The following is a 25688-nucleotide window of genomic DNA, read 5'->3' on the forward strand; positions in this document are numbered from 1 at the left end:
GATGAGCAGTGCCTGGTTTCCTCAAGACATGATGCTTAGAATTTTGGCTAAAAAGTTCAATATTGGTTTTCAGGGAATATTGTTTATCAGAGTCTAAAAGTCTTTTTTACACACTTCAGATGGGCTTTCACATGTCTTTAACTGAGCAGAAGCTTCTTCTTTCTGGCCACTCCACCGTAAAGCCAACATTAGTGGAGTCTTGCAGTGATGGCACACAGGCTCTTTGGAGTGACCATTTGGTTTTTGGTCACCTCTTTTGCATGACTATAATCCCCAGGTTACTTAGCTTGTTGGGGCAGCACGCTCTAGGAAGGGCCCTGGTTGTTAAAAACATCTTCCATTAAGGAAATGTGTAGCCTTCAGCGCAACAGTCCAAAATTTGTTTGTACCCTTCCCCAAAACTTCCACACAATCTTGTGTCTGAGCTCTACAGGCAGTTCTTTTGCCTCATGGCTTGGTTTTGGCCCTGATATACATTGTCAGCTGTGAGATCTTATATAGACAGGACTGTGTCTTTTCAAATGCTGTTTAGTCAGCTTAAATTACCACAGTTAACTCCAACAAAGGTGTAGAAACATCTCAGATGATCAAAAAAAATGGAAGAACCCAGAGCCAAAAGAGTCATAGCAAAGGGTCTGAATACTTTGGTGCATGCTAGATTTTTGTTTTTCCTTTTTTAATCAATTTAGAAAGGTTTCTAAAATTCTTTTTGCACATTTTTATAATGGGGTATCGAGGGCAGATTGATGGGGGGAGTGAAACTTTATTGTTTTAAGATTTTAGCACAAGTTTAAAACATAAACTGTTTAAAAAGTTATCGAGCCAGAAAACATTCTGAATGCATTGGATATCTCCTGTATTTAAGTATGTCTCTACAAAGTGAATGTGCGGTCCCCTAGGGCATCATTCTGATAAATAAATGATAGGAGGTTCCTAGAGAATACTAAGTTGGCCTTCACTCAAATCTACATTATTTGTTTCAGATTCTGCATACAAATGCATGTGAATCATAAAAGTAACTATGAAGGGGAACTTATCATGACTGCTATTTCTTATGCCATAACGGCATAAGAAATAGCATCAATGGCATAAAAAATGGCGTAAACCTCTTGATAAATTTTGTGCTACTATTGTATGCCTGAAAACTGGTGTACCAGCTTAATAAATTGTTCCCAATTTGTGAAACTGTAAGGGCAGGGTCACACACAGCACATACGCAGTGTATTTCATGCTGTGTGACATATGCCGCAGATGCACTATGAGCAGACACACAGGGCTTCCCCCCATCGCAGCCCTTTGTGTACAATAAGGTTTGAAGGCGGGCCTGCACATCACAGTTACATCGGTGTGCTGGCCCTGCCTCCAAACCTTACTGCCCACACAGGGCTGCGGCAGGGAAAGCCCTGTGTGTCTACTCATAGCACATCATATATCCCTCTACCCGTCGAATTTCACGCAGTGTAAAATACACTGCATTTCCACTATGTGTGACCCTACCCTAAGGTTGTATTCACGCGTACAGTATCCTGCACATATTTAATGTGAAGGATTTCAAGAAGCAGATTTTATGCTGCAAAATTCAATGTAAACTAAATGACTAAACATAGCTTTTAATCTGCAGCTTCAAATCTTGTTCATCAATTATGTAAAGGATATTGTACTTGTGAATACAAAGCTTATAACCCTGCTACAGTACTGTGTACAGTAAGGACCATGTAAAATTCAAGGCTTTGTGTCTAATGCATGTTGCTTTTTTTGTGGGGAGGTTGGTCCACTAGTTGCTGTATTTCAAAGTTTTCGATTGTCATTGGAGGTAATGGGGGACCTACTATCCTCCCAAGCTGATTCCCCAAATTGTAACGGGAGGCATACTTCTCCAACTACAATCATTACAACATTTATGGATCAGTGAAAGCTGGAAGCAGGGAATGGTGCTTGTCAACCAGGAAGGTATATCATGAGATCTCTTGCTGTCGAGCTGCTCACCAAAAGCTTTCTAAAGAGGTTTTTCAGGCACAATCTCCAATGTACCTTCTGTAGAATACCCTTTTTATGCAAAAATGGATGACTTTAAAGGGGTACTCCACCCCTAGACATCTTATCCCTTATGCAAAGTATAAGGGATAAGATGTCTGATCGCGGGGAACCCCCGCAATATCCCTGCTGCACCCGTCATTCGTTTAGAGCGCTGGGTGCAGTGCCGGAGGCTCTTGATGTCACGGCCACGCCCCACTCGTGTTGTCACGGCCACGCCCCCTCAATGCAAGTCTATGGGAGGGGGCATGACAGCCATCACGCCTCCTCCCATAGACTTGCATTGAGGTCGCATGGCCATGATGGCACGAGCAGGACAGCACGATCTTCTGCCCTGCATCGCCAGTCATCCGGCACGGAACAAAGTTTGCCACAGCCGAGATAGCGGGGGTCCCCAGCAGTGGGACCCCCATGATCAGACATCTTATCCCTATGCTTTGGATAGGGGATAAGATGTATAGGGGCGGTGTACCGCTATAAGTATAGTGGTTATATATATATATATATATATATATATATATATATATATATATAGTGGTCTCTATTATGGCAGTAATTTATAAAATTTGAGCAAACGCCTTACAACCTAAGCAGTTCAGTGCTAGAAGACTTAGTTATTACCCTCTAACAAACAGAGAAGAAGAGAAACAAACAGAGCCAGCTGATATAACACAAGCAGAAAATAGGGCTGATGGAGCTAATGGAAAGAAGGAGCATGGTGGGATATAGTGCTCCAGAGTAAGCCCTTTGGGATGTGTGCAGCCTCATGCAACCACTGGGATATTTATGCTCCTTTGTTCACGGATCATGCACAGAACAACCAGGTCAATCATAGCATGGAACATTCACTGACTGCTCTTTGTATCATGGTCTGAGATAGCCATGACTAATCACATCATACTGTATTTTTGACTATAGGCTTTTCAAAACTTGGAATGTTTTAAAAGTTTTTTTTTCTTCTCTTCACCTCATGGAAAGTTTTTTTTTTTTTAATCAGAATATTGCAATTACTCATTGTTTTGTCAATATGGATAGACTTAGGCAGTTGCTATTATTTGTAAAGGAAACACTTTTTACATGGATACCTGAAAGCAAAATAGTGAAAATGACAGCAGCACACTGCTAGCACTAAGATACATGTAAGATATAACACATTTTACAATACCGCTATAGAGAAAAAATAGAGGTTCTTAGCCTACCATTTGGCCAAATAGTTTGTACCATCCCACCACGTTAAGGTTATCTGGGACAGGCTCTACACTATAGATATGCCCAGGGGGTCAAGAGCTGGGAAAAAAGCGTGGGAACTCACTCAAGATTTCCTCTCAGTGCTGGTCCTGCAGGATTCCTGCTAAAGGGATCAGTGTTTTTGCTGTGGAAAAAGTGCAGGAACTTCATTCCCATGCATTCTTGGAGGATTTGAGCCATGGATAAGTCTCTCTTGAGCTAGCACTAAGCTTACAGTTTCTGGACATGTATGATCTGCCAATTCCACTTGGTAATTTTAAGCAGGGAGTAGCTGGATCCTACATGCTAAAAAAAAAAAAAAAAGTAAACTTAGAGCCCAAGAGAAGCATATATATAGTGTAGGGTTCATCACGATGAGGTCACCTTACCGTGGTGGGATGGTACACTCTGTTTAGTCAAATGGTAAGCTAAGAACCTCTATTTTTCAAATTTTAAAAGTGTCATATTATTCATGTATCTTAGTGCTAGCAGTGTGCTGCTGTCATTTTCTTGTTTTTATTTTATATTTTATATTTCAGCTACAGCAGGTTGCACCTGCATACTTATAACATCTAAAATAGATGTTATTTTTGTTTTAAATATTTCTTTGTTTTTTGTGTATTATTTTAAATTATATATATATATATATATATATATATATATATATATATAGTCATGACTGTAAATGTTGGCATCCCTGAAATTTTTCTAGAAAATGAAGTATTTCTCACAGAAAAGGATTGCAGTAACACATGTTTTGCTATACACATGTTTATTCCCTTTATGTGTATTGGAACTAAACCAAAAAAGGAGGAAAAAAACTATCTTGAAACAATCTTATTTTTACACAATTTTGAAAGGGTGCCAATAATTTTGTCCAGCCCATTTTTGGGGTTTTGTGTGACATTATGTCCAATTTGGTTTTTTTTCTTCCCTTTTTTGGTTTAGTTCCAATACACACAAAGGGAATAAACATGTGTTACTGCAATCCTTTTCTGTGAGAAATACTTCATTTTCTAGAAAAATTTCAGGGATGATTCAGCTCATGAATTTTGGTTGGAATCCTGGATGACTATAGTCACAGTCGTGTTAACTTGTGGTTCGATAACATTAAAGGAGTATTCTAAGCTAAAACTTTTAACCCCCGCTGTGGCCGGGCTGTAAAACTATACATAATAAACTTTCACTCACCTGCCTACGATCCCCCGTTGTTCCGATATCGCCGTCCCGTTCTCCGGTCCCGGTCTCTTCCACTTCCTGCGGGTCGGTGACTTCACTCTGCAATTGGCCTATCAGCGGCAGCAGCCATGGCCCGTTGCGGCCGCTGATAGGCTGAGCACAGAGTGAAGTCACCGACCCGCAGGAAGTGGAAGAGACTGGGACCGGAGAATGGGACGGCGATATCGGAACAACGGGGGATCATAGGCAGGTAAGTGAAAGTTTATTACGTAGAGTTTTACAGCCCGGCCACAGCGGGAGAAAAAAAATTTCAGTTGGAGAACTCCTTTAATTGCAATTTAGCAGCACAACATTTCACTGTTAATGATGCCCAGAAACGTCGCTGTGTAACCCAAGCCTAATCTTCAGGTGCTTTCTGGGATCTGTACACTTGTCTTTCTTTTCATTATAGATTGTTTATTATGTTCCAACTTTTACTGAATGTCACATTTTCTCTGTAGGGTTATATGGCTACAATGAGTGCTCAAGGAATTCCTGAGGACATGACGGGAAAAGACAAAATTGTATTTGGAAATATTCACCAGATATACGACTGGCACAAAGAGTAGGTGGACAATGCATGATTACATATACAGTTAATATAAAATACAAGGTAATAGGGGGGCCTTTAGAAAGAATAGCAAAGATCCCTCCCCTCCCCCCTCTCTAATGGACCAGTTTATCAGTAATTGTGAGCCATAGGAATCTTTGCATGCTATCAAATATCCAAAGGATAGGGGGTAAGATGTATGATCGCATGGGTCCAGCCGCTGGGGACCCCTGTAATCACGTTGCAGCCCCCCCGCCCCAGCATTCTGTGCCAGGAGATGCATCCGAGACAGGGACGTGACATCACGGCCACGTTCATTCATGTCTATGGGAGGGGGCGTGACAGCCATCACGCCCCCTCCCATAGACATGAATGGAGGGGCAAGCTTTCAATGTATAGCAAGCTTTCAAGACAACTTACAGCAGGTCACTTCATCAGGCATGATATCCTGATGAAGAGATCCAAGTTGTCTTGAAAGCGTGTTGAATAACATCATTTATTATGGTTAGCCACAAAAATGAATCATATCTGCAAGAATGTTATTTGGTTTCGCACTGATCTAGCTATATTTTCCATGGTAATTTCATACTTTAACTGTAACTAAATTGTTACTTATGTCTTATACTGACTTTTCATGTATTGTTACATTACAGCTATTTCCTTGGTGAACTTCAAAAGTGCCTTGAGGATCCAAACCGATTAGCACATCTCTTCATAAAACATGTAAGTTCTGCCTAATACTATTATGTTTGGTACAGGTCACATGATAGTAATCTATAAGTTTACATAAACATTAGCCATCATTACTTCTTAATTAATTATTTAATTAGGATTAACATTAAGATTGGAATACCAAAAAGAAAAAGTTGTAAAATTATAGAATTCACAAGAGGGATAGGCATGGTAATGATATGAACATGATAAAATGGAGACAAAATATTAAAAATATCTCAGCATGAGCACAATGCACAGAAATCTGTACACTTACACACCTTAGCATGCTATCAGTGAGGTTATTAATGGTTGTCTATACGTGTGTATAGAAAAAGCAACCCGGCACAGGTGAGCACAGAAAAATACAGATGAGCCAATAAAAATGGAAAAACGCAGAAGGCAAAAAATGCAAAAAAATTATTTATGCAAAAAAATTGTAATGCCAAACATGGACCAGGTGTGAAAATAGGTGGAGGTGCAAGCGGAGAAATTGCAAGACGTAGTGAACAGAAAATAGAAAAAATACGCTGCACCACGGTATATTTTCAGAAGAAGTGAAGTTTATTCATCGGTGCTGTACATGTCGACAGGAGGGAAGGGAGGGGGAGCGGACATCAGCTCCGTAGAGCTGACCAGAAGCGACGAATCGTTTTGCAGTAAGTCTGCTTGTTCACGCTGCTGGGTGAAGTGCGCCGGAACCTGTCATAGTGACGTGAGTGAGTTAATACAATCAGGTGTGTGCAAGGTACGTACGTACAAAAAATGCACAAGGGAGGAGAGATAGATGAAAACATGTGACTATGCATCAGAGCAGAGGATATGTTACAATCAATAAAATCCAACGCTCAGGAAAATAATGTATAATAATTATGTTAATTTAAGGTGCATATATCACAATAAGGTGCCAAGAAATCTTAGAAGGTAAGGGATAATGTGCCATAAATTTACGGCGGAAAAAATATGTTTAAGATTCTGGCTAAAAGGTAGAAAAAAAGTTTTTTAAGGTGAAACAGATGATGCAAAACGATAAGTCCCTCGTAGGAATTAGGGGGGACAATACATATCAGAATACATGAATATTGTTAATAATAATGTTAATGAGAAAAAGATGGGTTACTGATAAATATGAATAAATAACAATTCATGAAATGAAAGCATTACGTTTGTTTTTTTCATTGAGACCTAGTCCCTCTGTGGCTCGCAGCTTCGATATCCAAATGGCCTCTTTTTGACATAAAGTGTTCTCTTTAGTCTTTCCTGGGTGGGGATATAGTATCCGTTCGATGCCTAGGAACTTCAGGCAAGCAGGATCTCCGGCATGCACATCTCGAATGTGTCCGGCTAATTTCGGTACTCCAGTGCCTAGTCTCGAGAGTCGTAAATGCTCCCTGAATCTGGTGAATAGGTTTCTAATGGTGGAACCCACGTAGAAAAGCTCGCATGGGCATACAAAATCGGTTCTACACGTTATCAAGTCCTATACGTGTATATCAATACCTCCAAAGCGATAATTCATTCCGGTGAGGAATTGAGGGCAGTAGGAGCAATGCCCACATTTATGATTACCAGAAGGGGAAGAAGAGGATAACCAGTTATTCCTGTTGGTATCTGGTCTCAATGAAAAAAACGAACTTAATGCTTTCATTTCATGAATTGTTATTTATTCATATTTATCAGTAACCCATCTTTTTCTCATTAACATTATTATTAACAATATTCATGTATTCTGATATGTATTGTCCCCCCTAATTCCTACGTCAGACTTATCGTTTTGCATCATCTGTTTCACCTTAAAAAACTTTTTTCCTACCTTTTAGCCAGAACATTAAACATATTTTTTCCACCGTAAATTTATGGCACATTTTCCCTTACCTTCTAAGATTTCTTGGCACCTTATTGTGATATATGCACCTTAAATTAACATAATTATTATACATTATTTTCCTGAGCATTGGATTTTATTGATTGTAACATATCCTCTGCTCTGATGCATAGTCACATGTTTTCATCTATCCCTCCTCCCTTGTGCATTTTTTGCACGTACGTACCTTGCACACACCTGATTGTATTAACTCACGTCACTATGACAGGTTCCGGCGCACTTCACCCGGATCACCGGCACTGCATATATAAGCCAGTGCCGACACTCCATTCAGCAGCGTGAACAAGCAGACTTACTGTGAAACAATTTGTCGCTTCTGGTCAGCTCTACGGAGCTGATGTCCGCTCCCCCTCCCTTCCCTCCTGTCGACATGTACAGGACTGATGAATAAACTTCACTTCTTCTGAAAATATACCGTGGTGAGTGCAGCGTATTTTTTCTATTTTCTGTTCATTAATGGTTGTCTGAGGAATGTTCTGCCACGCTGAATGTACTTGGGTGCACAGATCACCTAGATTCCCAGCTGACAGCTCTTTTTTGCTATTGCCTGAATGTGATTGATGAGAAGTTTGGAGATGCTGCAGGCCATGGTAGCACATTTAGGCCACAGAGGCTGCTTACAGTAGCATGAACAACATGGGGCCTGGTGTTGTTGTGTTGAAAAATGACCCCAGGAACGCTTTGGAGAAATGGCCGTACCACTGAAGAAATGGCCGTACCACATGTCCAGTGTCACATTACCAGTGTATCACTGAGCTGTTAGTGGATCTGTAATGAGGACAAGAGGGGTCCGGCTACTGTACATTGTGCCACTCCACACCATAATTCCGGGAGTAGGATTGGTATTCTCTTGTAAATGCTTCTTCATGGTGTTGCCCACATGGTCTCCAAACCATACTCGGCTTTTATTGTGTCTGACTGAAAAGGTAGATTGATCACTGAAGAAGATGAATGCTTTCTTGCTCTGCACCACGATAACCTATGAGAGGTAAATTTAACACCTGTAGCCGGATGTCTTGCTCGGAGCCCAATGTCACGCGAGCACGTTATCATGGTTTGAGGTTTTCCTCTTTATTCCTTTTGCTGTCATTTCAGCTTTTCATTGATATTCCAACCACTGGGTCACACAGCATTAAACAGTGTTGACATCTTAGTCTATGCATGTAGTGATAAAGCAAAGTCTCTGAATTCAAGGTATCTGTCCCTCTCAGTTTGCAACATACCTGGCACCGCAACAAACAGGAGCCATCGCACAATTGTGCTGTACTGATTTAAGCAAAGCCCCTCCTATGTGCCAGACATTGGAGCAGGTGCTTAAAGGGGTACTCCGGTACTCCAGCATTCTCAACATTTTGTTCAGAGCGCTCGGAGCAGGAGGCCGTGATCATTATGTCACGGCCACACCCCCCGTGATGCCACACACCCTCCATTCATGTCTATGGTAGGGGGAGTGTCGGCCAACACGCCCCCTCCCATAGACATGAATGGAGGGGGCGTGATGTGATGTCACAATGGGCATGGCCAGAACCCCACAACCACTGCTGCAGGAACCCGGCGTTTGTTTAGAATGCCGGGTGCTGCGGGAGATCGCAGGGCCCCAGCAGCGGGACCAATGCGATCAGACATCTTATCCCCTATCCGTTGGATACGGGATAAGATGTCTAGCAGCAGAGTACACCTTTACAATTAGATCCCTGCTACTTCCAACACCAAAAAAAAAATAAAGAAAATTTATATAGCTTTACTAACAACAAAATAACAGAGGAGCAGAGCCCCAGAAAAATGCCAAATGGGAGAGTGGGTAAAAAGGTATAACCCCATAACCTTCCTCTTGTGTGCAACCCTGCAGTTTGCATAAAGTTTTGCTAATGCCAGTGATTTAATAAACCATTTGACATCACAATTCTACATAACAGAAGAGCCTAGGGGAGTTCTGCTGAACAGAGGAATTTGTGAAGAGCACTATTTCTCCAAATGTGAAATAATGAATATATCAATGTGTTTTTCATTTCTGCAGGAGCGCAGGCTGCACATGTATGTGGTATATTGCCAGAACAAGCCCAAGTCAGAGCACATTGTGTCAGAATACATTGATACCTACTTTGAGGTGAGAAAGAGTATCTCTCTGTAATAAATAATTACATTTTTAGAGGTGAGTCCGGTATATGGGTTATTCCATAATATAAAGCAGTGGCATATTAGATGGGTGTGGTGGTCCCACTGTTATACTCGCAAAAATATAAGGTGCAAGTCCCTCCCATTGGCAATAGTGCCACTGGGATAAACAAGGATATAAGCTGCAATTTGCAAAAATTACTAATTGTTCAAAGTTCATGTGCAACAAAATGTAAAGGCATATGCAAAATGCTGATTCAATAACCACATAAAACGTGATCCAGAAAGCACCACGGACGCCCACCCCTACGACCATTTCGAATACATTTCCTTCTTCCGTGGGTGTTACCAAACAGGGTTAAGCTAGCCATGCATGTTTTTCCCAGAGGCACTATTGCCAATGGGAGGGACTTGCACCTTATATTTTTGTGTGTAGATCATCTGTATAACTCAACAACAAGTGTGCCCATAAGGCACTAAATCCTCTTTATCCCTACTCTATTAATTAAAACATAACTTTTATTTTTATTAATATTAAATTAATATTGCAAACAAGGGGAATATTAATCCACTGGAATCGAATCCACTATCCTCTCCAAATCGTTTTGTATACACTGTTCGATTGAACTAGTTATTGAAGAGGATATTCAGTACTGTATTAGTGCTAGTTAGAGGCTTATTGTGCCAATACTGAAGGCAGTTGCACCTGCAGTGTTCATCGGGTGTTCATCGGGACTGGATGTGCTACCATATGGGAACTCTTTAGCTACTGACCCTTGGAACAAGTGGACCACAATGTTTTGTCTTGTTATAATTCCTAAGCACCACACTTTATACCTAGTCATCCGAGCTATTGCAGAAAACTGATCTTTAATTATAACAAAGCGAAAGAACGGTCCTATTATATTGTTAGTCTATTAAATGCCATATTTCCAATGACATATTATGGATTTACCTATCCTGTTGCAGGAATTGAGGCTACAGCTGTCACATCGCCTGCAACTCAATGACCTACTTATCAAACCCGTGCAGAGGATCATGAAGTACCAGCTGCTGTTAAAGGTATGAGGCATATTAATCCCTCCCCAATTGTTCGCTTGGTACAGTTCACTTCATTTTACAAATCAGATTATGCAATCGAGTCCACCTGTCATAATGCGTTACCATTTGCACATTCCAATATGACATTTATTATTATTAGTGAGTTAACTTCAAAATTGTTCCTTTCCTTTTATCTACTGGAATCTCCCACAGAAATCCAGCGGCAATGTACACAAAATGAAGACACAGCACAGATATAAGTACAGTGGTTTACAAAATAAGTACATTTCAATTATTCTCTAAATATTGCAGACCTACAAAAATGACAACTTTTTGATATATATATTCTTTGTATTCTGAAACTATTACAAGTTATATATTGTGTTATATAGTCAGTGTAAGAAAAGAATATGGCCTAGCACTGCTAGCTAAGCACGGGTAAAACAATGTCAGGGTGCCCTGTCAGGGTGCCATAAAGAATTAAGGTGCAGAAGTAGCTGCACTCACGGGGCATAGAAGGCTTCTCATACTTTATACAGTTTCATGTGTGGGGAAGGAGAAACAGAGGCAGGTTCTATTATATGCCATCATTTGTGACATTCGGCTTTATGGGTAAAAAAAATACCCCCTAGAGGATCTACGGGCGCTTAAATCAGATACAAAAACCTTGGGGATTTGACTCCCCTCAGGGAAACCCTGAATAGACACCCTCTCTGGTCTAAACTTAACTTTTAATTTTTTACCAAATAATAATGAAATAGTGCTCAAATTGCCCACTAGGTGGCAGTGTGTGATTTAAAATTACAATCCCTTGTGTGTTAATTTTCAGTTATATGGCATGCTATGCATGGATGTCGCTGATCACGGGGCTCTGTTTGCAGTTCTCTGCTAAGATGCCGTCTACAGACATAGCATCACAGAACTCCGTGATCCATCCATATTCTAATACCGGGATTGAGCTAAAATCTGTTCTCCTCTGTTTTAACGTTTCGCCAGCCAAATCTGGCTTTTTCAAGAGCGTGAGGTACCACTGAGGTTGGATGGATGGATCACAGAGTTCTGTGATGCTATGTCTGTAGACGGCATCTTAGCAGAGAACTGCAAACAGAGCCCCGTGATCAGCGACATCCATGCATAGCATGCCGCATAACTGAAAATTAACAAACACGGGATTGTAATTTTAAATCACACACTGCCACCTAGTGGGCAATTTGAGCACTATTTCATTATTATTTGGTAAAAAATTAAAAGTTACGTTTTAGACCAGAGAGGGTCTCTATTCAGGGTTTCCCTGAGGGGAGTAAAATCCTCAAGGTTTTTGTAGCTGGTTCGGCTTTATGAACCTACACCAGTCTTTAGAATGTAGGGGGCATTTGTCCTCACACAGTGAAGCTCCCAACCACTGCTGTACATGAAAATGCACCATGGTCTGATTCACTTGAATAGAGGCAGTCTATGTAAGCATCTTTGTGCAGGTAAAAAGCAGCAGGACCTACGTGTATAGATTGGTGGTTGTGTCCAGGCCTATTACATAACATAATAACATAGAAAAGACCCTTTAAAGTGTACCTAAACTTTATACAAACTTTTAAAATGTCAAACAGGCATTTCAGAAGTTTGGATCAGTGGGAACCCTGGTGCGGAGACACTCACCGATCATTAGAACGGAGTTTATGACACTTTCAAGGGGTCCTCCGTCCCTAGACATCTTGTCCCCTATCCAAAGGATAGGGGATAAGATGTCTGATCACAGGGGTCTCGCCGCGATCACCGTGCAGCACCCGGCATTCGTTTAGAGCGACGGGTTCAGCATGAGAGGCCCCTTCAAATCAGGACCCCGCCAAGCTCGTGACGTCATGGTCACACCCCCGTAATGCAAGTCTACAGGAGGGGCATGACGGTGATGTTACAAGCCTCCACCCCGCATCGACAGTCATCCGGCAGGGAGCGAAGTGCGCCTGATGTCTGGGGTGCCGCAGCCGAGATCGCAGGGGGTCCTCAGCGGTAGGATCCCCGCGATCAGACACCTTATCCCCTATCCTTTGGATAGGGGATAAGATGTCTAGGGGCTGAGTACCCTTTTAACCCCTTGGGAACGAAGCCCATTATGACCTTAAGGACCAGAGCATTTTTTGCTAATCTGACCACTGTCACTTTAATACACACTCAGGGTATATAACTCAGGCATCCAACACCAAATAGATACACAAGTCCCTAGGTGAGACAAATTCAATAAATACTCTTAGAACAAATATTCACCAAGGCCCAAGATAAAACAAAAACTTGATTTAGTAAACTGAAAATCACATAGTATAGTACACAGACAAACTGTATGTGCTGGGATGGGGGATAGGGTACAGCTGAAATGCTATACTAAAGACCCTGCCTATCTAGGAAGGGAACTCCTAATGTTAAGTGTGCATAGGGTTTAGGGAACACATTACATAATATAGTTAGTTAGTGAAAACAGGCCTCTCTTGCCTATGCATTTCGCCCACAGATGATAAGGGCTCATCAGGAAGTGAGAGGACTTCACAGAGTGTTAATACAGTGGGGATCAAAAGTTTGGGCACCCCAGGTAAAAATTTGTATTAATGTGCATGAAGAAGCCAAGGAAAGATGGAAAAATCTCCAAAAGGCATCAAATTACAGATTAGACATTCTTATAATATGTCAACAAAAGTTAGATTTTATTTAAATAATTTACACTTTCAAAATAACAGAAAACAAAAAATGGCATCTGCAAAAGTTTGGGCACCCTGCAGAATTTATAGCATGCACTGCCCACTTTGCAAAGCTGAGACCTGCCAGTGTCATGGATTGTTCTCAATCATCATCTGGGAAGACCAGGTGATGTCATTCTCAAAGGTTTTAAATGCCCAGACTCGTCTGACCTTGCCCCAACAATCAGCACCATGGGTTCTTCTAAGCAGTTGTCTAGAAATCTGAAACTGAAAATAGTTGACGCTCACAAAGCTGGAGAAGGCTATAAGAACATAGCAAAATGGTTTTAGATGTCGATATCCTCTGTTCAGAATGTAATTATGAAATGGCAGTCATCAGGAACAGTGGAAGTTAAAGCAAGATCTGGAAGACCAAGAAAAATATCAGACAGAACAACTCGCAGGATTGTGAGAAAATTCTAAACCCACGTTTGACTGCACAATCCCCCCAGAAAGATTTGGCAAACACTGGAGTTGTGGTACACTATTCCACTATAAGATCACTATAAGAGATACTTGTACAGATAAGGTCTTCATGGAAGAGTCATCAGAAGAAAACCTCTTCTACGTCCTCACCGCAAAAATCAGCGTTTGAACTTTGCAAATGAACATATAGACAATCTACACATACAGAGAGGTGAAATCACCGGCACCGCTAGATGCATACACAGCTATATATTCATCCGGTCGTACGGACACCTGAACGGCCACTAATCCGGCACATGTATTTAGCACATAGAGTCCATGGCATGAGGGTAGACTGCACTATGACTGGGGGTGGTGCTCCTCTATCAGAAACGAGGTATTCCATATGATACATTCAAATAATTCAGAGCTTACTCACCCGGAGTTGGTCGCCGTACCACAAATTCCCGCACCGGTTATCCTCTGTCCATCAGGAATATCGCAGGAGATAGAGTGGGGGAGTTCTCAGACGCTGGCCACGGTCCGTATCACGCCCTCCGGCCTGATGAAGTGCTGGAGGGCGTGATACGGACCGTGGCCAGCGTCTGAGAACTCCCCCACTCTATTTCCCACGATATTCCTGATGGACCGAGGATAACTGGTGCGGGAATTTCTGGTACGGCGACCGACTCCGCGTGAGTGCGCTCTGAATTCTTTGGATGTTTCATATGGAACATATAAACAAGCCTGATGCATTTTGGAAACAAGTTCTGTGGACCGATGAGGTTAAAATTTTACTTTTTGGCCCGAATGAGCAAAGCACATTAAAAGAACCTCTGTCCAACTGTTAAGCACGGGGGTGGATCAATCATGCTTTGGGGTTGTATTGCAGCCAGTGGCACAGGGAACATCTCTCGAGTCGAAGGAAAGATGGATTCAATAAAATTTCAGCTAATTTTGGATGCTAACTAGATGCCATCTGTGAAAAAGTTGAAGTTAAAGAGAGGATGGCTTCTACAAATGGATAATGATCCTAAACACACCTCGAAATCCACGGGGGATTACATCAAGAGGCGTAAACTGAAGGTTTTGCCATGGCCTTCACAATCTCCAGACCTCAACATAATTGAAAATCTATGGATAGACCTTAAAAGAGCAGTGCGTGACAGACAGCCCAGAAATCTCAAAGAACTGGAAGACTTTTGTAAGGAAGAATGGGCAAAGATACCTTAAACAAGAATTGAAAGACTCTTGGCTGGCTACAAAAAGCATTTACAAGCTGTGATACTTGGCAAAGGGGGCAGTACAAGATATTAACTCTGCAGGGTGTCCAAACTTTTGCATACGCCATTTTTTTGTTTTCTTTTATTTTGAAAGTGTAAATGATGGAAATAAAATCGAACTTTTGTTGACATATTATAAGAATGTCTAATCTGTAATTTGATGCCTTTTGGAGATTTTTCCATCTTTCCTTGGCTTCTTTATGCACATTAATACAAATTTTTACATGGGGTGCCCAAACTTTTGATCCCCACTGAAACAAACAAAAGCACATACATAATAATGTTAATGATGTTAGTGCAATGTCCATAGGTTAGTAAAGGTCATTTAATGTCAGGTTGGGTCAATATCAGTTTAGTAGTTAAATAAATAACCAATGTAATATACTAAAACCATAGTTAAATCAAGAACAATATTTCAAATTGCATGGGTGAGCAGATATCACACCAAGTGGTCCATAAGATACAGATAGCATTTATGTTTATTATTCTATTGTGGAGTCCTCTCACTCCCTGATGAGCCCTTATCATCTGTGGGTGAAACGCGTAGGCAAGAGAGGCCTGTTTTCACTAACTAACTATATTATGTAATGTGTTCCCTAAATCCTATCCACATTTAGCATTAGGAGTTCCGTTCCTAGATAGGCAGGGTCTAGTGTAGCATTTCAGCTGTACCCTATCCCCCATCCCAGCACATACAGTTTGTCTGTGTACTATACTATGTGATTATCAGTTTATTAAATCAAGTTTTTGTTTTATCTTGGGCCTTGGTGAATATTTGTTCTAAGAGTATACACTGTCACTTTAAGCATTAATAACTCTTGAATGCTTTTACTTCTGATTCCGAGATTGTTTTTTTCATGACATATTCCACTTTGTTAGTGGTAAATTTTTGTAGATACTTGCATCATTTCTTGGTGAAAAATTCAAACATTTAATGAAAATTTAGAAAATGTTGCATTTTTCTACCTTTGAAGCTATCTGCTTGAAAGGAAAATGGATATTCCAAATACATTATATATTAATTCACATATACAATATGCCTACTGTTTGTTTGCATCATAAAGTTGACAAGTTTTTACTTTTGGAAGACATCAGAGGGCTTTAAAGTTCAGCAGCAATTTTCCAATTTTTCACGTGAATTTCAAAATCTGAATTTCTGAATTTCTCAGGGACAAGTTCAGTTTTGAAGTGAATTTGAGGGTCTTTGTGTTAGAAATACCCCATAGTGGACCCCATTATGAAAACTGCACTCCTCAACGTATTCAAAATGACATTCAGAAAGTTTGTTAACAGGAATAGCAGCATAGTGGAGGCGAAAATTCGAAATCTTCATTTCTTACACTAACATGTTCTTGTGTAGACCCATATTTTTTATTTCAACAAGGGGTTAAAGGAGAAAAAGAGCCCCAAAATATGTAACCCAATTTCTCTTGAGTAAGGAAATACCTCATTTGTGGATGTAGAGTGCTCTGTGGGTGCACTAGAGGGCTCAGAAGGGAAGGAGCGACATTGGGCTTTTGGAAAGCGAATTTTGCTGAAATGGTTATTGGGGGTATGTCTCATTTAGAAAGCCCCTATGGTGCCAGAACAGCAAAAAACACCCCACATGGCATACTATTTGGGAAATTACACCCCTCAAGGAACATAACAAGGGGTACAGTGAGCCTTAACACCCCACAGGTGTTTGACGAATTTTCAATAAAGTTGGACGTGAGAATGAAAATTTTTTCTTTTTCACTAAGATGCTTATGTTACCCCAAATTTTAATTTTTCACAAGGGGTAATAGGTGAAAATGTCCCCCAAAATTTGTAACACCATTTCTCTCGAGTAAGGAGATGTCTCATATGTGGATGTAGAGTGCTCTGTGGGTGCACTAGAGGGCTCAGAAAAGAAGGAGCTACAATGGGATTTTGGAGAGAGTATTTGGAATAGAAGTCGGAGGCCATGTGCGTTTACAAAGCCCCCATGGTGCCAGAACAGTGGACCCCCCCCCCCCCCCCCACACACACACATGTGACCCCATTTCAGAAACTACACCCCTCATGGAATGTAACAAGGGATGCAGTGAGCACTTACACCCCACTGGCCTTTGACAGATCTTTGGAACAGTGGGCTGTGCATATGAAAAATTAGTAATACTATGAGCAATAAAATACCCTTTTGGTGCATCATAATAACTGAGAAATCTTCGTAAAATATTCATGGTTTTGCTATAGTTACTATGAAAATACAAAATAATAGACTCCATTGTATAGTTATATACCAAGTGCAGCTGTTATTATAATTTTTTTACAATGAACATATGAAGCTTATTTTAACAGCTTCTTAAACTATATAACGAAACACAAAGTTAAAAAATATCATTTACTATGATGCAGTTCTGATTTTATGCTGTACAGTAATATTTTCCAATTTTCTGGAGGCATTCATTTTATCTCCCCACTTTAGCCTAGCCCAGTGTTTCCCAACCAGTGTGCCTCCAGCTGCTGCAAAACTACTACTCCCAGCATGCCTAGACAGCCAAAGGCTGTCCGGGCATGCTGGGAGTTGTAGGTTTGCAACAGCTGGAGGAACCCTAGTTAAGAAACACTGGCCTAGCCTATAAGAACAGTTTGGTAGGAAACAAGAGCTGAGCAGATTGATATATATCTTTGCCGGAAAACATTCAGTATAACCTGTATTTATTGAATAAAATGCCTGCTCCCTCTATATATAGAAGTACCATGGACAGTGTCACTCAATGAAAGGACCACCCACTGGACTCCTAAACATTTCACGCATTTAATGACAAATTCTACAGAATCTTTTCCGACACACATCTATCCACGTAAAAAAAAAACAACGTTCACCCAACGAATGAGAAAACGCTCATTCACAGCTGATCGGATTGTTTATGCAGTAGGAAAAATTATTGTTACCGGCCACACATCACCTTGTGTAAATGGGGAATGTGCACCCAGCCATGATGAAATTTAATGGGGTACTCCACTGGAAAAAAACATTTTTAAATCAACTGGTGGCAGAAAGTTAAACAGATTTGTAAATTATTTCTATTTAAAAATCTTAATCCTTCCAGTACTTATCAGCTGCTGTATGCTCCACAGGAAGTTCTTTTCTTTTTGAATTTCCTTTCTGTCTGACCACAGTGCTCTCTGCTGACACCTCTGTCCATTTTAGGAACTGTCCAGAGTAGGAGCAAATCCCCATAGCAAACCTATCCTGCTCTGCACAGTTCCTGATGTGGACAGAGATGTCAGCAGAGAGCACTGTGGTCAGACTGAAAAGAAATTCAACAAGAAAAGAACTTCCTCTGGAGCATACAGCAGCTGATAAGTACTGGAAGGATTAAGATTTTTAAAGAGAAGTAATTTACAAATCTGTTTACATTTCTGGCACTAGTTGATTTAAAAAAAAAAAAAAAAAAGTTTTCCACCGGAGTACCCCTTTAATGGCCCCACGAATAATCCAGCAATCATTGTGCTGCCGGCTTGTTTGATAAATGAGCTGAGTGCAGACTTATTAAACGGGTGCTATTCAGCAAAGTTCAGCACTTGTTATGGGGACCTGCATGTAAAGGGGCATTTAGGGTCATGTCACTAACATGGGTGGGGTTGTCACACAATCTTCATTAAAACAGGAGCAGTACAGCTTCTACTGTTGTTAAAACAAGTGCATATTTGTTCTCCTCATAGGATTTCCTCAAGTATTACAGCAAAGCTGGACAAGACACGACAGAACTGGAGGTTAGTGATGGCATGGCTCTGGATATGTATTGCTTTATTACCTAAATGAAGATTGGATGATGCTATTAGAGTAAATGACAGCCGTGTTGTCCACTAGAAACCTGATTGTAATTCCATGTTGCATAAAAAAAGAAAAAACAGATTTAAAATTAAAATCTATGTAAAAAAAAAAACCTTTACATGGAAATAGATGATCCAGTATTGTGTTGTATCTGTCAGCATTTTCTTTGCAATATTCCTTCTCCTGTATAATGAATGACAATGCAAAATCTCAACATTCAGTCTCTGGCTAGACATCAGTTATTGAGCACCTGCTTAGCAAGTATTGGGTTTCCCATTATATTTATTCATTGTGGTGTGTCCTTATATTAACATATATGCTGCCTAATTGTAATATATGCCACATATATCATGTTTCTCCAAAAATAAGACCGGGTCTTATATTAATTTTAGTCACAAAAAACACACTAGGGCTTATTTTCAGGGTAGGGCTTATTTATTTACGGTATGTACATTGAATAACATACATTGCCACCCCAACGTCCCCACATCGGGGGGGTGGGGGGACTAATCGTACCGTATGTCACCCGCGAGCACTGCTTCTCTCCCCCCCCCCCTGCCGGCTGGCTTCTTACATCACAGTGGGCTCAGCCTATCATTGGCAGAGGCGGGACATCGCTGCGGCCGGTGATAGGCTGAAGGCTCTGAGACGTCTCAACACCAGGAAGCAGCAAAAGCAGCAGAGAACAGTGACGCCGGTTCCTTAGCAACGGAGGACGAAGGTAAGTTAAAGTTTGTTTTTTAATATTTGCAGCCCAGGCATTGCCTAGGTCTTATTTTTGGGGTAGGGCTTGTATTGCAACCCACCCCGATAATCCAGCTAGGGCTTATTTTCGGGGTAGGGTGTATTTTCGGGGAAACACGGTATATCATGCAATGACAATATGTTATAATAACAGAGTTGTTTTAAAGGAAATCTGTCATCAGTGCCACCTGAACTAAACCAAAAAAGGGAGGCAAAAAAACTAATTGGACATAATGTCACACCAAACTCCAAAAATGGGCTGGACAAAATTATTGGCACCCTTAACTTATCATTTGGTTGCACACCCTTTGGAAAAAATAACTGAAATCAGTCGCTTCCTGTAACCATCAATAAGCTTCTTACACCTCTCAGCCGGAATGTTGGACCACTCTTCCATTGCAAACTGCTCCAGGTCTCTGTTATTGGAAGGGCACCTTTTCCCAACAGCAATTTTAAGATCTCTCCACAGGTGTTCAATGGGATTTAGATCTGGACTCATTGCTGGCCACTTCAGAACTCTCCAGCACTTTGTTGCCGTCCATTTCTGGGGGCTTTTTGATGTATGTTTGGGGTCATTGTCCTGCTGGAAGACCCAAGATCTCGGACGCAAACCCAGCTTTCTGACACTGGGCTGTACAGTGCGACCCAAAATCCGTTGGTAATTCTCAGATTTCATGATGCCTTGCACACATTCATAGCACCCAGTGCAAGAGGCAGCAACACAACCCCAAAACATCATTGAACCTCCACCATATTTCTCTGTAGGTACTGTGTTCTTTCCTTTGTAGGCCTCATTCTGTTTTCAGTAAACAGTAGAATTATGTGCTTTACCAAAAAGCTCTATCTTGGTCTCATCTGTCCACAAGACATTTTCCCAGAAGGATTTTGGCTTACTCACGTTCATTTTGGAAAAATGTAGTCTTGCTTTTTTATGTCTGTGTCAGCAGTGGGGTCCTCCTGGTCTCCTGCCATAGCGTTTCATTTAAATGTCTACGGATAATTTGCGCTGACACTGATGCTCCCTGAGCGTGCACGACAGCTTGAATATCTTTGGAACTTGTTTGGGGCTGCTTATCCACCATTCGGACTATCCTGCGTTGGCACCTTTCAGCAATTTTTCTCTTCCATCCACGCCAAGGGAGATTAGGTACAGATCCATGGGTTGCAATACTTCTTGATAATGTTGCGCACTGTGGACAAAGGCAAATCTAGATCTCTGGAGATGGACTTGTAACCTTGAGATGATATTAGACATCTAAAATGAAAGTAAAGTGCTCCCGGCTTGCTCAGTTGGCTGTTCGGGATCGCCGCGGCATGAGCAGATCGAGGCATGAGCAGTCAAGCGGCAGAATCCTTGATCAATGGTTTCCTATGAGAAAACCATTGATCCATGTAAAAGATCAGTGTGTGCAGTGTTATAGCCCCTATGGGAGCTATAACACTGCAAAAAAAAAATTGGGGAAAAAAAGTGAATAAAGATCATTTAACCCCTTCCTTAATAAACATTTGAATCGCCCCCCTTTTCCCATAAAAAAAAAAAAAACTGTGTAAATAAAAATAAACATGTGATATTGGAGTGTGCGGAAATGTCCAAATTATAAAAATATATCGTTAATTAAACCGTACGGTCAATGGCGTAAGCACAAAAAAAATTCCAAAGTCCAAAATAGCGTATTCTTGGTCACTTTTTATATCATGAAAAAATGAATAAAAAGCGATCAAAAATTCTGATCAATACAAAAATGGTACCACTAAAAACTTCAGATCACGTTGCAAAAAATGAGCCCTCATACCGGCCCGTACGCGGAAAAATAAAAAAGTTATAGGGGTCAGAATAGGACAATTTTAAACTTATAAATTTTCCTGCATGTAGTTATGATTTTTTCCAGAAGTACGACAAAATCAAACCTATATAAGTAGTGTATCATTTTAATTGTATGGACCTACAGAATAAAGATAAGGTGTCATTTTTACCGAAAAATGTACTGCGTAGAAACGGAAGCCCCCAAAATTTACAAAATGGTGTTTTTTCTTAAATTTTGTCGCACAATTATTTTTTTTTCCATTTCGACTTAGATTTTTGGGTAAAATGACTGATGCCATTACAAAGTAGAATTGTTGGCGCAAAAAATAAGCCATCATATGGATTTTTAGGTGCAAAATTGAAAGGATTTTGATTTTTAAAAGGTGAGGAGGAAAAAACAAAAGTGCAAAAAACTGAAAAATTAGTCCCCCAAGGGGTTAATATGTTTATTTATGACCTTGTAGATGGATTACAGAGTAGAATTTTAATATTTGCAGACACTAAACTGGACTAGGAGATCACTACCGAGGAGGACAACATAATACACAAAAAAATAAAGGGAACACTTAAGGCTAGGTTCAGACTACAGAATCTCCGGGCAGAAAATTTCTGCCCGGAGATTCCGAGTCCGGCCAGCGCTGACTGAATCAGTCGGCGCTAGGACCGTGCGGACACTGCAGTCTCCAGTGGACTGCATTGTGTTCCGCGAGTATTTCCGCCTGAAGAAAGAGCAACGTCATTCTTCAGACGGAAATTTCCAAGCGGATTTTCCGTTCACAAATTCTGCTTCACAAATTCTGAAGTGGGAATTTGTGACCAGAAACCCATTCACTACACTATACATTTTAGCAAGCGGAATTTCCGCCTGCAATTTCAAAGAGGAATTGCAGGCGGAAATTCCGCAGTCTGAACCTAGCCTTAAACAACACAATATAACTCCAAGTCAATCACACTTCTGTGAAATCACACTGCCCACTCAGGAAGCAACACTGATTGACAATCAATTTCACATGCTGTTGTGCAAATGGAACAGACAACTATAAATTATAGGCAATTAGCAAGACACCCCCAATAAAGGAGTGGTTCTGCAGGTAGTGACCACACACCACTTCTCAGTTCCTATGCTTCCTGGCTGATGTTTTGGTCACTTTTCACTCTAGTGGTAGCATGAGACGGAGTCTACATCTCACACAAGTGGCTCAGGTAGTGCAGCTCATCCAGGATAGCACATCAATGCGAGCTGTGGAAAGAAGGTTTGCTGTGTCTGTCAGCATTGTGTCTTAGAGCATGGAGGCGCTACCAGGAGACAGTCCAGTACATCAGCAGACGTAGAGGAGGCCGTAGGAGGGCAACAACCCAGCAGCAGGACTGATACCTCCGCCTTTGTGCAAGTAGGAGCAGTGCCAGAGCCCTGCAAAATGACCTCCAGCAGGCCACAAATGTGCATGTGTCCACTCAAACAGTCAGAAACAGACTCCATGAGGGTGGTATGAGGGCCCGATGTCCACAGGTGGGGGTTGTGCTTACAGCCCAACACTGTGCAGGACGTTTTGCATTTGCCAGGGAACACCAAGATTGGCAAATTTGTCACTGGTGCCCTGTGCTCTTCACAGATGAAAGCAGGTACACACTGAGCACATGTGACAGACCTGAATCCGATTGAGCGCATCTGGGACATCATGTCTCGCTCCATCCACCAACGCCACGTTGCACCACAGACTGTCCAGGAGTTGGCGGATGCTTTAGATCAGGTCTGGGAGGACATCCCTCAGGAGACCATCTATCACCTCATCAGGAGCATGCCCAGGTGTTGTAGGGAGGTCATATGGGCACGTGTAAGGCCGTGGAGCCACGAGTGACGTCATTGCGTCTCGCAGCGCATAGCAACGACGCAGGGGACGCACACCGGAGGCCTGAAGCAGCGCGGACCCGACCCCGGCAACAGGTAATTATACAACCGGGGATGGGGGAGGCAACGGGGCAGCGGCGCCGGCAATGGGTGCCGCTGCCCGTTCTCTCCCCCTGGCTATCGGTGCCGCTGCCCCATTGCCGGCGACGATAGCCAGGGGGAGAGAAGCGGCGCCGGCAATTGGCGCCAGCAATGGGGCAGCGGCACCGATAGCCAGGGGGAGAGAACGGGCAGCGGTGCCGATAGCCAGGGGGAGAGAAGGGCCGGCAGCAGGCCTCTAGACCTCAGGACAGGCAGGGGCAGAGAAGCCGGCAGCGACAGCAGGTATCTGCACCTGCAAAGCCGCTGCAGTTTATTGATTTAAAGTGCCCGCTTTAAATCATTGAACTGCAGCGGCTTATCGGCGTATAACACGCAGGTAGACTTTAGGCTAAAAATTTCAGCCTAAAAAGTGCGTGTTATATGCCGATAAATACGGTATTTATTACAGATACACCAACACAATTCTAGAGAACATCAAAATATAGTTGCTGAAAAACACGAAAGACACTGACTACAACTACAAACTTTTGCAGCGATTATGCTCACAAATCATTACAATATTGATACAAAATAGAAATCTTTATTTGACTCCAAGCTGACACTAAAAACATTAAAAACAAAAGATAAAATATGCCACATGTGGAGGGGAGTACCACAGTAGATGACACGACAAAGTAATTGATGGGTCAAAAAAATTATCTGAACAATATACAATGTGTAACAATATTTCCTAATGTAAACATATACATAAGCAGAAGCCGGGCTGAGACAACATCACTAGAATGCTATCATGGCCTGAGGTCTTCCCTTCAACTCAAGCACCGCTGCTCATGGGCAGACTCGGAGGCTTTGGCTGTGTTCAGTAGGGGCAGCTTAAAGGACACATGAAATTAGAGCTAAAATACAGAACTAACAAAAATATAAATAATTATTAACCTACAAATCACCAAGATAAATTGCCTTGCTATAAATAAAGGCCACAATACAAAAAAATTTATAAATATATACATAAAAAGACAGGACTCAAAATAAACACATAGAAAGTGCAAAGTAAATGACATTGTGCAAAAATATAGTGTGGATGTGGCACATGTATTTTATCTTACAGCTGCATCTCTGTTTATTGATTTTCTTTTAGAAAGCTGTGGAAGTGATGTGTTTTGTTCCTAAAAGATGCAATGACATGATGAACCTTGGCCGGTTGCAAGGGTTTGAGGTATGGCTTCTCTTCTTCTAAAAAATAATAGCGGCTGCATTCACATCACGTTTGCAGCTTTGGCTGCTGGATCCGGCTAGGGGATGGGAAAACCGGGCGCTCCTGTACCCCAACCGGATTGGCGCCGAAACCCATTCACTTTAGTGAGCCGACCGTATACTACGGTTTTAGGTCTGGTCACAAAACCAGATACGGGGCAAAAATGAGCCGACCGAAGTCACTGTTTGACTCCGGTCGGCTCATTAAAGTGAATGGTTTTCGGTACCGGTCTGGCTGGGGTATGGGAGCGCACGGTTTTCCCAACCCCCAGCCGAATCCGGCAGCCGTAGGTTGCAAATGTGATGTGAATGCCACCTTAGCGTGGGATGTTGCTTGCATGATTATTTTTGCTGTTTACCTTGTGTATTTTATATTCACGGTCTCACTATGTGATCTTTCTCCATACTTTAGGGAAAAATCACAGCTCAAGGGAAGCTTCTTCAACAAGACACATTTATGGTTATAGAACAGGAATGCAGTTTTCTGACAAGGGGAAAGGAGCGGAGAGTCTTCCTCTTTGAGCAGCTCATCATTTTCAGTGAACCCATTGACAAGAAAAAGGGATTTTCACTTCCCGGGTACATCTTTAAAAACAGCATGAAGGTAAGCATTGGGCATTGATAGAGGGTCTTGCTCTTGCTTAATCACTCTTAAACTGTTATGCTCATGTAATGGAGGGGTTGCTGGAGCAAATAGGTGGAGGCAGCGGTATTGTACTCTTCTGGACTACTGGAAGTATGTCCATTTTCACGGGCCCTGCGGAAGCCTTTAGATGGCACTGTAGGACTGGTTTACATGCTCTTTACTTGGAATGGCCACATACATCATGGCTAATCTCTTAAAACACAGTACATAGTTTTTCAGCCTTCCTAGATGAGATGTCTAATACTATATCTGGGTCCATATGATACCTCTAATTACCATTGTTTACTTGTCT

The 25688-nt window shown here is 41.6% G+C and overlaps 1 protein-coding gene across 5 annotated transcripts in view; it reads left to right on the forward strand.

The window, feature by feature from the left end:
- ARHGEF25 (Rho guanine nucleotide exchange factor 25) overlaps nucleotides 1-25688 on the forward strand; it is a 360287-nt gene that overhangs the window by 324267 nt on the left and 10332 nt on the right. For all 5 annotated transcript variants that reach the window (XM_056562582.1, XM_056562583.1, XM_056562584.1 and 2 more), the window contains 7 exons: nucleotides 4941-5044; nucleotides 5683-5752; nucleotides 9643-9732; nucleotides 10710-10802; nucleotides 18886-18936; nucleotides 24635-24712; nucleotides 25163-25354. In XM_056562582.1, the coding sequence (XP_056418557.1) occupies nucleotides 4941-5044; nucleotides 5683-5752; nucleotides 9643-9732; nucleotides 10710-10802; nucleotides 18886-18936; nucleotides 24635-24712; nucleotides 25163-25354 (678 nt within the window). The remainder of the gene's footprint in view (nucleotides 1-4940; nucleotides 5045-5682; nucleotides 5753-9642; nucleotides 9733-10709; nucleotides 10803-18885; nucleotides 18937-24634; nucleotides 24713-25162; nucleotides 25355-25688) is intronic.

Source organism: Hyla sarda, chromosome 2 (genome assembly GCF_029499605.1).
Source record: "Hyla sarda isolate aHylSar1 chromosome 2, aHylSar1.hap1, whole genome shotgun sequence".
In the NCBI taxonomy this organism is placed as follows: Eukaryota; Metazoa; Chordata; class Amphibia; order Anura; family Hylidae; genus Hyla; species Hyla sarda.